Source organism: Scomber japonicus, chromosome 13 (genome assembly GCF_027409825.1).
Source record: "Scomber japonicus isolate fScoJap1 chromosome 13, fScoJap1.pri, whole genome shotgun sequence".
Taxonomy (NCBI): domain Eukaryota; kingdom Metazoa; phylum Chordata; class Actinopteri; order Scombriformes; family Scombridae; genus Scomber; species Scomber japonicus.
In genome coordinates, this window is record NC_070590.1 from 25,859,931 (window position 1) to 25,876,420 (window position 16,490).

At 39.5% G+C, this 16,490-nt stretch overlaps 1 protein-coding gene across 1 annotated transcript; it reads left to right on the plus strand.

Moving 5' to 3' along the window:
• Positions 1–261: 261 nt before the first annotated feature.
• On the plus strand, positions 262–12,571 carry umodl1 (uromodulin-like 1). Its single transcript, XM_053331133.1, has 19 exons — positions 262–337; positions 607–849; positions 1,120–1,278; positions 1,985–2,106; positions 2,297–2,480; positions 3,280–3,420; positions 4,499–4,765; positions 6,537–6,791; positions 7,220–7,332; positions 7,497–7,716; positions 8,250–8,437; positions 8,491–8,537; positions 8,671–9,404; positions 9,517–9,704; positions 9,850–10,010; positions 10,542–10,778; positions 11,503–11,659; positions 11,799–11,883; positions 12,384–12,571. Exons 1-19 carry the CDS (start codon positions 262–264, stop codon positions 12,569–12,571), a joined length of 3,765 nt encoding a protein of 1,254 aa, XP_053187108.1.
• The last annotated feature ends 3,919 nt before the right edge of the window (positions 12,572–16,490 follow it).

Below are 16,490 nucleotides of genomic sequence, written 5' to 3' on the forward strand. Positions count from 1 at the left end.
TATTCAATTCTGTGGTTTGTAATGTTCTGAAATGAACACCATTTCAGTACACTGACACATATATCTTATATTACCATACATTTTGCTGCTGTTGTGATTTTGTGATACATAAGGGACAGGTGGTGGAACAAGGGGAGGAGACAGACAGCCACACAGGAATAAGTCTTTGGATACACCCTGAACATTGAGTTAGCATCAACCTGATGAGAAACATGCACATACAATGTGATCCTTAAATATATAGCTTAGATTATGAGAAAAATGGGTTGGATGCTCTCCACCTGGGTGGCCGTGGCCCTGCTGGTTCTCTGCAGGGGACAAAATATTGAACATGAAGGTAGGCCTCAAGACAGACATGATGTATTACCATTAGAAGGTTTTTTTTGTTTTGATTTATGTATTTATTTTTGCTTTACCTGCAATAGTTTGTTTTTAATATTTGTAATGTTAAAGATGGTAGTTTAGACATGCATCATGTTTTATTTAAGTCAAAATCAAGTTGCATTTTTTAAGACTAACTCAAAATAGAAGTGAAATTTAGCTTCATTATACAGCCAGAGAGGATCTTATCCAACGGGCAAATTGACAAAATGTATTTCATTTTAGGAAAAAGCCTTTCTGAATCTGGCTACCATCTATGTATTCACAATGAGACGAGCATTGTGAGCTTCGTTGCCTTGCATAAAGTCCCCTATACTGTGACAAAGCCTTGTGGTGGCTGGCTCCTGTGGAAGACATGCACAGTCACACTCTACAAGATGACCTATCAGACTGAGTACAAGACAGTGATGAAACAGGTGACCAGGTGCTGCGAGGGATACGTACAAGTCGGCCGTTACTGTGCCCTGCGTGAGTGTACTGCAGATCATTTATCTATCACCATGTTTAAAGATAACAGCAGAACATGCACAGTTCTGTTTGCTCTTACATTTTAAGTCTTTGTACATGTGTTGATAAAATGTGATGATATGGCATCACATACTGCACACAGACGAGCAGTCATCTTGGCCTTTCATTGTGTGATACTGCGTACAAGACACCAGATGGAAGCTCACAAACTGCTACAAATCTCGCACAGCTAATGTATGGTACGTAACATGTTATTTCCTTTGAATGAAGCTGTAAACAGGAGTGGGAAGTTCACTGCCAAGCCAGGATCCTGTCCAAATGCAGATGGATTGTATCCCAGATCTGAGTTCTGTGACTGGGACATAGACTGCCCAGGTTGGCAAAAATGCTGCCAGAGATCGGGGTGCTTTGTCTGCAGTGATCCTGCAAGTTAGTATATATACTGTTTGTATTTATTACTTATAGAAATATACAGCCAATATAGTCATGCAGTTAGTCTCAGAGAGAACAACATAGATGAATGGAATGTTGTTTATCATGTTTAAAGCTGAGGAGAGTGAGCCTATGGAGCTTCTGGGGTGTAACTGTGGCTACAAGTGACAATTAAGGGATACTACTTCATGCTAAAACATAGTGTAACAGTATAGCACAAGCAGAGGAAATTCATAAACATAAGCGACCTGACTCAATTATGTCACTTACACAGCAGTATTTACGTTTGCTGAAAGTAGCTACCATCATTTTGTGGTCAGACCATTTTAGTTCTCATGAATTCACATTTTCATTCCCAAGATGAGCAATCTGTTATTATATCATAATTCACTGTGTTCCATTTTAATTCAAATTATTATTATTATTATGATTATTATGATGATGATTATTATTATTATTATTATTATTATTATTATTATTATTGTTATTATATGTGCTGAGGAAATAGCCTCAGTGGAAATGATTGAGGGCAACACCTCAGTGGAAAGTAAACCCACTGTTGATTTTTCTGACTGTGACTTTCCATACTTTCATCTCCAAACCAGGTCAAATTAATGCAAACATGCTAGATAACCACTAGGTCTTAGGTTGTGATTTGGATGAACTATCCCTTTTAATAACCTTTTTAATCATTCAGGCTCAGCTAATTATTCAGAGAATGGAGGATACCGTTTCAATGTGACAGTGACAGTGAAGACAGATCACCACCAACTAACGTCCAAGGAAAGAGATCTTCTGAATCACACAAGATTACTGCAAGCAATGGTACTATTATTGCTCCTATAAATACATTATATGATTTATACATTATATGAATTTTGCCTGTTATGTCTGTGAAAAAGTACCACATAGAAGCAATACTGAAGCATCTACATGCCTATTTTAGGGTCATTTAAAGTTGTTTTTTTTAATCATTAATTGCACATTGATTGTTGTGTCTGTGTATCTTGAATAGGTGACTGGAGCTCTGCAGTCTGATATATCAGTCTATTACCTCAGCTCATGGCCTGTGCATCCATATAGAACAGCTACTGCACTGCTGGTCGCCTGCAACTTTACTCTTTCACTGTACAATGTCACATCAAGGCTGCATCTTCTCCTCAAACACATACAGGAGGTGTCATCTGTAACCGTGGAAGGTGAGGAGACATGCTTGTTCTGTACAGCATCACTGATCTCTCACTAAGGGGCTTTTTTTATTGTTTTTTTTCTCTGGAGACATGACATTCTTGTAGAGATTTGAGTATGAATCATGCTGCACAGAACACGTTGTTCAGGAAAAAATGACTCAGTCGCACCACAGTTTCCTTCTCCCACCACTTATTTGAGTGACAGTCATCTGTGGGATGTTTCCTGCAATAGCGGAAAATAACACCAGAGCGAGCACACACATACACACATACACACAAGCATGCATACACTTCCACACATTCATATATTAATCATGAATCAGTCATTCTTGTTACATTTGCACAAAAGCACAGTAACAACCTCACCAACACACACTGCATTGCCTTCAAAATGTTTACTTACAGATAATTAATTTCCCTTTCTACATTGTGTGCACATATCTAATTTTACACCAGCATGATAACGTTCTGAGATTATTTTCAGACACATCTGGTCTCCTCAGCCTTTGAATTACACATTAAAGAAAGTCCAACATGCACATTGCATTTAATTTGCAGTATTTATACCTGAAACCATTACAGTAAAAATACCCCAAAAAAAGATTGTGGCAACATAACTCCACAAAGTTTTGTTATAAATTCAATAATTGTTAGGTGAAGTATTTGTACTTTTTAATTGGCACATTTCCATGAATAATTTCTTGTTGTCATAACGCCTTCTGCAAACATGAACCGGAATCCAACAGGATGCACATGTAATTGTAAATCCTGTCTAACCACCTCATATTTCTCTATATTTTAATTGCAGATGTAGATGAGTGTGCACACCCTGCTCTCCGTCAGTGCTCCCTTCAGGCACAATGTAACAACACAGTGGGCTCCTACCTGTGCACCTGCCGTGGAGGATACGTTGATGTTGATCCCAGCAACCCTGGAGCTCATTGCACAGGTGCTGATGACTGGGTGGTAAATTTCAAGAAGCAGGGAATATACTATATATACAATAATCAAGATGGTTAGAGTTGGAAATAAACACCCCCCGAGCATTCACTGAGAACTTCCTTAATCATTCCCCTCTCATCCCTTCGATACTACTTTGACCAAATACATTATGCAAGCCTTAAAATTATGGCATCCTGAATAATGCAAATAAAAATGTGGATTACAATTTTTACTTTGAGGTACATCGTCTTTGTGGTTAAAGAATTCATAATATGACCAGAAATGATACAGAGTGCATCAACATTTAAACTTTTTGATATACTGATAGTGATCAAGAGCAAGATCTTGGCCACAGATTAGAGCCACGTGTCTCGTATTTTTTGTGTTTTATCAGATAAACGTGTTGAAGGATGCATAGCTGGTCGACTGTTGTGGGGAATTCCAGCCGTTAACTGACAAGTGAGAGTGCACTGGAAGATTATATGTCTCTTTGTCGGTAAACTAATGTTTTGTCTTCATCGTCTTATAAGGTCTCATCATAGGGAAAGACCCTTAGGTTCTCAGTATCTTGCCGAAAAGGTGAAATTGAATGCAAGGAAACAAACTTAAAAAACATGGCAGGGAAATATTCATCATCTGTGCTAACAGATGTGCAAAAGACATTAAAAATTACAAGACATGTTGCATCAGACACAAACAGAAATTCTGTGGTAGGACAAGAATGACAAGGTTATGCAAGACTTGTCTTTGGCAAAGCTGAAGGGGAACAAAAAACAGTAGATGCTCTGACAATTAGAGTTAGCAACATGGCAGCCAAAGTAGTTCCTCAAGTTGCTCATATCTGCTTCAACGAGGAAATTGTGGTTAGCTTGAACCTAAAATGTAATTCCGTCATCACCTCAGACCACGACTTATGGCTGGGTGAAAACAAAGGACTTCTTTTGTTTTTAAATGCTTAAATGTTACCCATTTGATATAACTGTGATGTCAGCCAGTGTTGACAAGTAAGTCACCTACAGTATTATCTCTAAAATTAACATTTTGCATAGGAAACTTTAAATTTAACATTAACACTTTTTTCCCAGCTGACATCCCTGCATGGACCCCCCCACCGTGCTTCCTTCCAACCATGAACATGACCTACACTCCAGTTTCCACCACAACACAGGACCCTCCAGGGAGCAGCACTGTGGGTCCCTTCAACTCCACTGACATCAACATGATTACTACAGCTCTGAGTAATACAAGCTCTGTCCCTTATAATTCATCACATGCTCCTCACTGGACGAGTTCTGCACCTTATACCAGCATGAGCTCAACTGTCGAGTCACCTCTGCCAACAACCGCATGCTGTAAGAAATATTTTATTTTTATCTCAGAGCTGCTCAGAACCTCCTGGAGGGATCACACACAATGTTTGTTGGGCATTTAAATTAAATTTGACTAACAAAAATAAATAATAATCATGTTAAGTAATAGGATTTAGCCTACCCTGAATCCACCTTGGAGCACCAACCTTAAAGAAAGGAAAAGATGACTATCAATTTGGAACATTAAATTAACTAAATATCAACCACAATTACTATATAGATACCTTGTAAAGGTTGAAGGTTGTAGTTCTACATTGAGGACATTAAATCAACAGCATTTATAATCAGAAGTTTTTATATAAATGATAACAAAAGGGAGCAAAAACACACTATATGTAAAACTACAAAGGAGATAACAGAATCAAAGATGGTCACCAGGACCACATGGCATGTGTCTTTGTTTTGCCTTCACTTGTTCGAGTATTAACAGACATGTTAACTCCAAAACAGAAGAGTGTGTAAAGCGGGAGATTTGAGCTTCCTCTTTGTGTGGGCCTGTGTTTAAGAAAGAGTGTGTGTGAGATAAAGATAAAAGTAGAAAGAGGTAGTTATATGTAGAGACATAAACTAACGTCAACTTAGCTGTGTTGCTCTTCAATAAACTAACCATGAACATGCCATAACAGTAAAGCTCAGTGAATACATCAATTAAGTCAGTACATGTACATTGAAAAAAAATGGATCAAGTCTTCTGCTTTTTTCATGTGCTGTTATGCTATGATGTGATGCTGGGCTTCTGTGTTGTAGCCACTGGGGCTAAATAACTTGACTAACGCAGGACCTTACGTCTTCTGTGGTTAAGAAAAGAGTCCTGTGTGCGTCTGCTTTGAACAGTCCACATGTGAAAGCAGAGAGCCGAGCTATGCCCTCAGCTGCAGTGAAGAGAAGAGAACTCTCTTTTCAGAAAGAAACAAAGTTCAGCTGGTCCTTTAATTTACCTGGTGACATTATGGAGGGTCATAGGTCACACTGACCAATGGTGATTGGTGGTGAAAAGGATTATTAGTGATGTAAATTTGTTAAGGTGAGATGCAGAGAGAGTGGTACTTAAGAGTGATAAGGCCGTTTTTTGGAGTGTTGGTTCACTCACTGGATTGGATGACAGTACTGATGACTCATTGTAGTAGTTTGATCTCTGCAGACTTTTCTCCTTCAGACAGGTGTTGCTGAGGAAGTAGGTCAACACATGTTGCAAAATCTCAGTCCTAATGGCTGTATCATGGTCTTTGTCCGACAGTATGGCTAAACTCGTGTTGGATGGCGACATGTGTATGACTAGCTCTGTAAAGACATCATGGGGTTTCTTAAGCTAATATTTTGCAATAGTGGTCTTACCGACAAAAAATAAGACCAAGAAGTTGGTCCAAGTGTACTAACAAAGTTAGACAGTGGTGTCTGAGTCAAATCAATATTTAGGCTTTTCTTCAGAAGTGTTCAGAATTATTGAGTTTGCTGCTGTAGCTGACAAACCCAGGTTCAGTTATGTAACTGCAAGAAAAGTAAAGGACCCTGAGCTAGCATCTGTCTTACTGTCAGTACATCTTTGGACTGTGTTGTTAGCTATGTGTGTGAGGAGTGAACTGTAGAGAAGATCGATACCACTCTAATGTTAGAGATCGGAATCCATCTTCTCATCTAGCTCTCTGCAAGAAAGTAATGTGTATTTCTCAAAATGTTAAACTACTGCTTAATCCACAATGAATAAATTGCACCATCTTCTCTGCTCCTGTTACCCCACCACCACTTTTTCCAGCTCCTCCCAACATCTCCAGTTTACAGTTGGTCAACATCACTGGGACGTCCTTCTGCATAACCTGGTCCAGCCAGTTTCAAACAGACCCGACCTATCGAGTGGTTCTAAGCACCAGGTCAAAGGTCAATTATTGGGAGACCGGTGACACAATGATGGAAATGAGAGGACTGCTGCCTGGAGAGCTCTACAATGTCACTGTCACGCCTTATTCCTGCGGAAGCCAAGGAGACACCCTTCATATATTAGTCAGAACTGGTAAGAACTGTGCACATAAATCAGTAGTCTCATTGTGCCGCTGTTTGTAAATGAACCTGAAATTGTTTAATCTAATGGGATATACAGGAAAAGAGTTGTATATTCACACCTTATAGTAAATTGTTTCTTTGGCCAAATACATTTTTTCATGACCTACTATTATGGATTTAATGATAATATTACTAAAAGGATTATACAAGCATAGGAAATTTAGAAAGGAAAAGAAAAGACCTGTTACCCAGATTTTGTTTTTGAAAATAAGATCAGATTCAGTCACTGATTCATACCCTCAAGGAATAACAAAGGCTCTGAATGACTAATATTTGATAAAGAGTCCTTTTTCAACCAATAAGCCCAGGGCTGGTAAGAGGGCTGACATTTAATTTGGAAAATGTGCCTATTGTACCAAGTAAGACTTTTCTTTATAGATGCTCAGACTCTTGACGCCACTGCTCGAATTACCCAAATGCAGTTCACTGCTGACCTGCAGACCACTAGCAGCCAGGCCTACAAAAACCTCTCTGCGAGCATTGTAGATGAGGTAGGTGTGTTATGAGGATTATCCAGACAGAATGGACTGTATCTAAAAATCCTTACATTTCTACACACAGTAAACATATCAGTTTCAATGAACTAACATGACAAGTGTTATTATTTCATCCATTATAATTCTTATTGTGAGCATGTTTTCTTTGCCACCAACAGATCTACCAATCTCTATCTCCAGAGATGAAGGCCATGGTGGATTCCGGCCAGGTGAGAATCGAGATCAGAGGCTTTTCTCCAGGCAGTGTGGTGGTCACCTTCAGCATTATTTTCACCCCTAATCAAAGCCAAGACATCAAAAATGTGTCCATTGCTCTGCTGTACTCCCTGATGAACAGCTCCAAATACACTGTGGATAAAAACAACATAAGCATAAAGGGTACGTCTCTTCTAAGTGTCTTTGAAACTGAGTATACGTGTAAAGTAAAAGAAAAAATGGCTTTAAAGAATACTCTCTGAATGTATCTTGTGAGTCAAAAAGATTTTAGCAAAAATACCTTTTTCTTCCTCAATGTTGGTACTTTTTGTTTCGATTTATTTGAATTGCTATTGTAGTCCAGCAGAAAATAGCTAGAGTAAGTGCTGACCACAATGACACAGACATTTCGTAGAACACACTTTCTGTTATTACACAATTTCTGTTGTTTCTGTTTCTGTTGGCTTTTTCTTCTTTTTTGGGCCCAGCTTTTTGTACTTGCAAAAAAGGTGTTTTTTCAGTTTTGTGTCATAAAGTAATACATGTTTGCTTTCAAAATCAATCAACAGATTTAGACGTGTCAGACATACTAAAATGTAATGCCTGGTTGTCTGGTTTTCAAGTGGAAAACGTTTGCAAGCCAGAATTCTAGAGTACATTACCTAAGAACAGAGGAAAGCCTGATTTATTAAGCCAAAATATTTTGTTTTTTGTAGATTTTGATGAATGTGCTCCAGGGGAAAATGACTGTTCTCAGTGGGCGACATGTACAAACACCTGGGCTTCCTACATGTGTGATTGTAAAGACGGATTTGTAGACAACAACTCACAAAGGTCTGGACGAGCCTGTCAAGGTAATGCCTCACAATCTGATAGTGGTGGATTATATGCACTTAATTTAAGGGTAACAGTATAATATTTTTGCATTTTGTAACCAGAATATCTTTTCTTGTGCAGCTATATTGGAAACAACAACAATACCACTACCACCAACATCATTTGCAGTTAGTACCACCACTTTCTCTCAAATAACACTCTCAAGCAGTGATCCAGCTTTAACCACTGTAACCAACACAGTCACCTCTACCACACTGGTTTCAACCACTCCTCCAGTCACACAAACTGTTGCTACTAAAGGAATCCCAGTTGTAACCACTGCCCCAACCACCACCTCATCTACTCCTACAATCACCTCTACTACACCAACAACCGCCTCTACTGCACCAGCAATCACCTCTATTGCCTCTATAACCACCTTTACTACCCCTATAACCACTTCCACTGCACCAGCAACCACTTCTACTGCAATAGCAACCATCTCCACTGCAGTAGCAACCACCTCCACTGCACCAGTAATTGCCACTACTGCCCCTATAACCACCTCTACTGCACCAGTAATCACCACTGCTGCCCCTATAACCACATCTACTACCTCTACAACCACCTCTACTGCACCAGCAATCACCTCTATTGCCCCTATAACCACCACTACTGCACCAGCAACCACATCTACTTCACCAGCAACCACCTCTACTGCCCCAATAACCACCTCTACTGCCCCTATAACCACCTCTACTGCACCAGTGACCACCCCTACTGCCCCGACAACCACCTCTACTGCACCAGTGACCACCTCTACTGCCCCGACAACCACCTCTACTGCACCAGTGACCACCTCTACTGCCCCGACAACCACCTCTACTGCACCAGTGACCACCTTTACTGCCCCGACAACCACTTCGACTGCACCAGTGACCACCTCTACTGCCCCGACAACCACCACTTCTTTCCTTGCAGCCACCACTTCTACCCCAACCAAAACCACAACTACCACAACCACCACTACTACCTCAGCAACAACCACAACTCCTGCAATACCAACTATGACTTTTAGTCCTACAACCACCATTACTAACCCCACTACCACTGCTATGGCTAAAACTAATGCTTCAGCCTCTAGAACTGTCAGCAATGCCTATACAGGGGCTATCTCAGTCCAGTGCAGGATTGCTGCCATCACTGTGACAGTTGCCAAGGACTTTCTAAAGAGCAGAAATATCAGGGAGAGCGCCCTGTACCTGGGCCAGGAGGAATGCGGGATCAACAACAGCAATGCCACCCATGCCCAGCTGACCGTAGAGTGGGATAAGTGCGCCACTACGCTTGTGCATGTAAGTTTTTTCTCTTCTGAAAAATGTCACAAGAAGTAAACTTTTGCTTCTTGTAGATACTATCCTTCCCACTATTCTATCTCTGAAACTGAAGTGCATTAACCTGGAAAATAACCCAAACTGCTTCTGACATCTGGTATTTTAGAATGACACCTACTACACAGCATCTGTAACCCTATTTAACAACATGCTCCCATACAACTTAACTGATGGAACAGTGGAGGTACCCAGACTACGCCTGGAGGTTCCCATCATGTGCACCTACATGAGGAGCATGCTCATGTCTGCTGACTTCGGCTCCATGGGGTACACTCCACTTGCTGTCATGATTACTCAGCATACTAGCTTTCCAGTTTTCATTTCTAATAGAGCAGATAGAGATATAGAACTTTGTTACTGGTAAATCACACAAAGAACTAGTGCTTCTTAGAATGTGTAAAATCAGATCAGTCAATCAAGATGTTCACAAACAGTGAATTACTCAAAAATATTCACCTTACAAGAAAATTTAATTTAATTTGAACAAATATCTGCAAGAATGTTCTTTTTTTTAAACACTTTATTTGTAATTTTCCAGTTATCATATAAAACAATCATGTTTTCTGTTTTAAGAATGTTCTTAATATAGTTTCAGATTTGTCCTTCCCTGAGTTGTTTTATGTTGTAGCTGCTTGTCTCTAAAGAGCTTTGTAACTGCTTTGAAACCATAGGTAATAATCTTGAGATAAATATTTTACTTGATGCAAGAAAACTAAAGGTAAAATTGAAGACTTTTTGCAGTGCTTTGCAGTCGTATGGAGGGCTGTATATATGTTTTTTTCCCTCACCCGCCTCCAGGTATGCCATGATCAAAGATGTCATCACAGGCTCGGGGTCATTCCAGTTGACCGTGCAGCTGATGAATGGTACAGTGCCTCTACCCCACAACTACAGCTTGTCTCCAGACGAGGCCGTGGTGGTGGAGGTCAGCCTCAACACCTCCTCACCACAGATTAAAGTAGTCATCAACATGTGCTGGGCCACCCCAACCCCAAACCCTGCAGACATCAATCGTAACATCTTCCTGAACCACAGGTCTGTTACTGTCTACAGCACTATGTATACTTAGATTACATTATTGTCGGTAATAAATGTACTCTTTACTGTTTTTACCATTTTTGCTATTACATTTACAAATGATTAACTTATACTATTATTATTATTACAGCTATCACTTCATAGTTTCTCAGCTGTGGGGTTGGGTTGTGGGGTTGAAAATAAAATACTAATATAACTGATACTCTAATGGCTTGGGTTATAATACCCTTGGACCTAGACATAAGCACACAAAAAAGGTTAACATAGCAAGCACTACTTCATATGATGTAGTGTAAGGTTTATAATTTAGTTTGCATGCTTTAAAATGAGACTATTTAACTTTTGATGAACATAAATCAATATGAACAAAAGATAAGACAACAAATGTTAAAACAGAGTGTAATAGTATTAGTAGCAAAAGTGTGCCAGTTTCTCCTTTAGATGAACAGCAGAGAGATGGATTGTGTGGATTGTGTGTTGTCATCATAGAAATCATGCAACCAGTTGTCTGTATATGTCAAAAATCACTGACATACAGTAGCAGTCAAAAACGTGGACACCCTTTTTCATTAAAGGGAATGGGAAGGTGTGTCTAAAAGTCAACTGATACTGTATATGAAATGTAAATGCTTTATTACAACTTGACTTTCTTTTTGGGTTGTCATTCAATTGATTCAATAGAATTCAAAAAATTCAGTTTTTCATTGTCCATGCTCCATAGATGCTCGCTGAACACATACACTCAAGTGCTGATGAATGGGAACTCCAGCACATCCCGCGTGTCTGTACAGATATTCTCCGTCGTCAACCATAATATGATCTATTTGCACTGCCAGGTGCAGATCTGTGTGCAGATTGGATCTGCTAGCTGTGTGCCTGTGAGTACATCCTCTATACAAAAAATGTAGTTGCAGCTCCAGTAAGATGGATGAATGTCAAACAATTGATTGACTGAGGCATGAGATTTCTACTCTGTCAGTGATATTTATGATTACCTTTGCTTATGTTCACTTTCAGGACTGTGTACAAAGAACATCTCGATTTTCAAACACAATTGGAACAGCTGTTGGTTCTATTGGGCCAATACTCAGGTCTGAGAATGGTGAGTACTCCTACAAGCTTACATGCCTCTGCTGTGCTAAAAACTGACTCAAAGATAGGATTTGATTCCATTTAACAATGGCACAGCAGCTTCCACTCTACTTCTTACAGGCTGGGCTAGTTTTTAAAGTGGAAAAGCCACAGAGGTTTTCAGTATCCATTATAAACCTGAGAGTCTCATTTTAGAATATGAATGGGCTCTTGAATGAAGCCAGCAGTGCTGCTGCCTCTGTCATTAGTCTGGTGGAGAGGGAAGTTGAAGTAGACTGATGTAAAATACACATGTAAAAAAGTATTTATTTGAAGTGAACTGTTTTTTAAAATCATATACTTTTCAGTCTGCTGTACATGTGTTTGTTATAAGAGTACTTATAAAAGTCACAGTTTATATAATCTCTTCTACATTTTGCAGTTAAAGTATCAATTTAAGTTATTTTCAGATTAATCCTTTTTTCTTTTTTACTGATTTTTAATACCATGACTTGACACATATCCTTTCAGAGTCCTTTGATGAAGAAATTAACAATCTACAGCTAATTGGACTGTCCTGTCTTGGAGTAGGCCTGTCACTCTTCTTCATCATTGGTTTCGTCTGCCTTTTCTACTACCAGAGGAATCGCATTGGACACTACAACTTCAGCGTCAAACCCAAGGAGGAGAACTTCACCTACCTTGTGTTTAACACTTAGAGGTGCAGCAGCACTCCAACCACCAAAGTCACAGAGTCACGAGATGAATGTTGTTGCAGCAGATTCATTTGGTATGATGTTACACCACAACTGCCACTAAGCGGCACTATTGCACCATTTACACATTGCAAATCTTTGCACATTGAACATCTATGAAGAACACATTATATTTACATTTCACCTGCCCATTGACATATATTAATGATATTAAAATGATAGAATAGTTTCATGCTGGGTTGTCAAATATAAACACTATAAATATTTTATGAATATTTTTAAATTAAAACAAAATAAATATGTATGATTTGTGACATATTTTAAAGGTTAAAAGATTTTAAGCCATGTTTTGCATATCTGTGAACAAACATATTGAATACTGTGAATGAAATTTAATATAATATATTCATAATATTAAAAAGACCCTCTGAGTATGAAGAACATTTCAATACATTTGTAATGCTATGAGTTTGCACTAAGCTATGAGTTTGCACTAAGCTTGTTTGTATTGTGTATGGCTGTATAAATGATCATGTTGATGTAGTCCAGTATGTTTAAAATATACCATTTACAATCCTGTTCAAGCACAAGTATCACTTTATTTTCCTTTAGCTGCTATTTTTCTACAATTACAGTTTTAATATTTGTACTGTTACACATCAGAAATATTCATTTTACTCTCACTTGTACAAATTGTTCATTTGTGCTGTAAGTGCTTTGACAATAATAAACATGTCCTGTAGGGGTGCAGACACTTGAGGGTGCTGCTGTCACAGTTCCTCAGCTCCAAGAGTCAATGCAAGGTGGCTTCCTGCATGCACAGAGAAAACATGTTTAAATGTTTACAGGAGACGACATAACGTATGAGGTGATACAAGGTGACATTATGGGATGGAGTGGAGGTTGCAGAGAGAGAGGGGGGGGTGTCATGTTCTCTGTTAATCAGATCAGCGGTTAAGAAAAAAGATCATTAGTAAGCCTTTCTCAGTTGAGCAGAGCTGAAGAGGGGAATCCAGCCCTCCCTCCCTCCCCTCTTACCCCCTTCTCCTCCCCACACTTCCCATAATCCCACATTGTTGACTACAGGGTCATAAATGCAGCTCCTGGATCCACGGGCGGGTGGTGAATACTAAACAGGAGAGGCTTTCTCTTTGAGAGGAGGTCCCTGGAGACCTGTGGGGAAGCAGGGGGGTGGGGGGGCTTACTACCATCTGCAGGGCTGCTACTGCTCTGCCTCCTAATTAACCCATTCAGCCTCACTGTCTGAGACCTGGCAACCCGTTTCTATGGCAACAGCCCAGTGTAAGGATGGAGGGAGTGATGAATGGATATGGAGAGAGGGAGAGCGGGGAACCATTTCAGTTCAAAAACGTGAAATGTGACTTTATTGTTGATTTAGAACAAAGACAAAAAAAAAAACATTCAAATTTTGTGATGCAGATATATTCTCCAAATGAATTTCCTCTACCTCGACCAACGTGTGTTGTGGATTTTTCCCCTTGGATTGCACTGGATTTAAAAACAAATCATTTATAACCTTTACACACAGACTGGTGACAACTAGCAATTCTCCATTGTTAAATACAAGAAATGAGTGTCTGGGGAGTGATTTGTAAATTCATAAGGCCTTGGAGACTAAGGAGGAGATGGGTAGTGGTGGGGTGGGGTAAAGTAGTTTTCCACTCTGTACATCTAGGCTATATTCCGGAAAGCACCAGAGCCACATCCCTTCATTATGGCTGCAACCTGATCTGTGTCTCCTTCCTCCCCCTCTTCCTCACATCCGTTTCTCTCCGTTCATCCAGGTCAAGGCGGCCTTGAGACACACACTCATTCATCATACTTTATGGGCTGCGTGTGTGCAGGATAAGCAGGGATCTCCAAAGGCTTTCAGACATCAACTCAGGTCATTACTAATTAAACATCCTTATTGTGTTTTTATAGACCTTCCTCCAGGCAGCTGGGACATGTAATGGATTTTAATCCTTAAATGTGAGGAGTGTAATTGTGCTATCTAGGGAGTCTTGACAAATCTAGGTCACCTGATGGTCAATTCTCAATCACCTAATGTGACTTTTGTTTGTCATTCAATTCCATCAATGGAACATATTTGGAGTCGATGCTGCTTGGAGCTGAAATTCCAGAAGTGAAGTTTTTTTTTAAGGGGGTCTGGTGGTCTTCAATCTGAATTATTGCATTAATAGTCTAACCACAAAAGTACATGGAAAAGCAAAAATAGAGCTGTTCCACTCATATTTTTCTTACTACCAACATCTGCAGTGTAACACAACAGAAAGACTGGTGATCCACTCTCCTTTCATACTTTGAATTCTTTGTGAATATTTCATGAAGACGGCTGGCTCACTGATTAAGACTGACAGGTTGAGTGTTACATCCCCTCACCGAGCATTTGTTAAAGACAACAGCCTCTCTGTACACAATCCCACAAACCCCAAAAATCTTCAGCATCAAGGCAAGCCTCAAACTGTATGGGAGGAGACACCACATCTGAGACAGAGAGCTCAGCTATGCAGTATGGGCACTTTGTGTGTGTGTGTGTGTGTGTGTGTGTGTGTGTGTGTGTGTGTGTGTGTGTGTGTGTGTGTGTATGGGAAAGGAGTGAGGGGATGTGAGCATAATCATATATATTGTCATTTACAGTTTCCTATAATGTTAACAGCAGAATAAGTGGAGGCCAGTTTAATGAAGAACAACATGAACTGTGACAAGGAAACAGCTTCTCTGCACCAAAACCTCAAACCAGCTGCTTTATTGAGTCTCCCTCCCTCCTTTGCCATTCTGTTTCTTAATCTCTCTTTCCCTTACACACCGTACTGTAAGCCATAAATGAAATATCAGTACATGCCTTAATGAGGCACCCAAAAAACCCTGCTAGAAATCATTTCCACAAATGCTGCTTGTGCTTTTTAAGGAAAGTAGGCAGTCCATCGCTCGTTCCTTTTTGTTGTTGGCTTGGACATCAGACAGGAGTGCACAGTAACGGGTTCAGTCCTAGTTTTTTCGTCCAGCAGGGATACGTATGGTTGAATAAACAGGGTTGTTCGACAGTGGACCAGCTCTAGTTCCTGACTAGTTTCAGAGCAGTGTTTTGGATCAAACTTGAGAGGGCTGGGTATGAAACCTCAATACACTCTTTGGTACTGACAGAAATATGTCCATAGCACAGCAGCACAGTACTGCAAGCTGGCACTGAATGTCAGGTCAGCATCTTGTTCATTTGTTCTTTGATCAAATAGTTCTTTTTTTATTTCATTTCAATCATAATACTGCCAATTTCAGACCATTTTATTTTGGCAGTTTGTGTATAGGCAACATTAAATATCCATTTAGACATATTTTATGATATATATATATATAAAATACTCTGCTTTGACAATTAAATATTTCTGTCTAATATAGTTTTCCCACAAAAAGCTCAAACACCAAGACAACAATTTTTAACATTCCATCTGCTCTTTCAATAAATATTTGATTATTTTTAATCTCAAAAGTTAAAGTTCATTCTCAATGTTTGTGCTCTCTTGTGCATGCTGCATACTGGACCAGATCGGCTTTCAGACTAGTTGTGTCACAAAAGTCTGCTTGTACATCCACCTGTCAAAGTCAGATTGAAGATGAGCACAGAGAAACTTCCTTTCTTCAGCAGAGAAATCTGGAAACAGCCTTATTGTGTCAAACTCTGTACATACATCACTCTGGAGGAACTATAAGCAAGTCACATTTGACAGGAGGGGGCATCTGAAAACTTTAGCTTATTTTGTTAAATGAAAAAAAAGAAAAAAGAGTTTTTTGTAGAAAAATGTTTGAATTTTTCAAAGTAAGCTGTCGAAAACTATTCCTGAACATTTTCAACACCCTGCCACTTTCTATTATTCTAACCATACTGTAGTTCCCCCTTTGT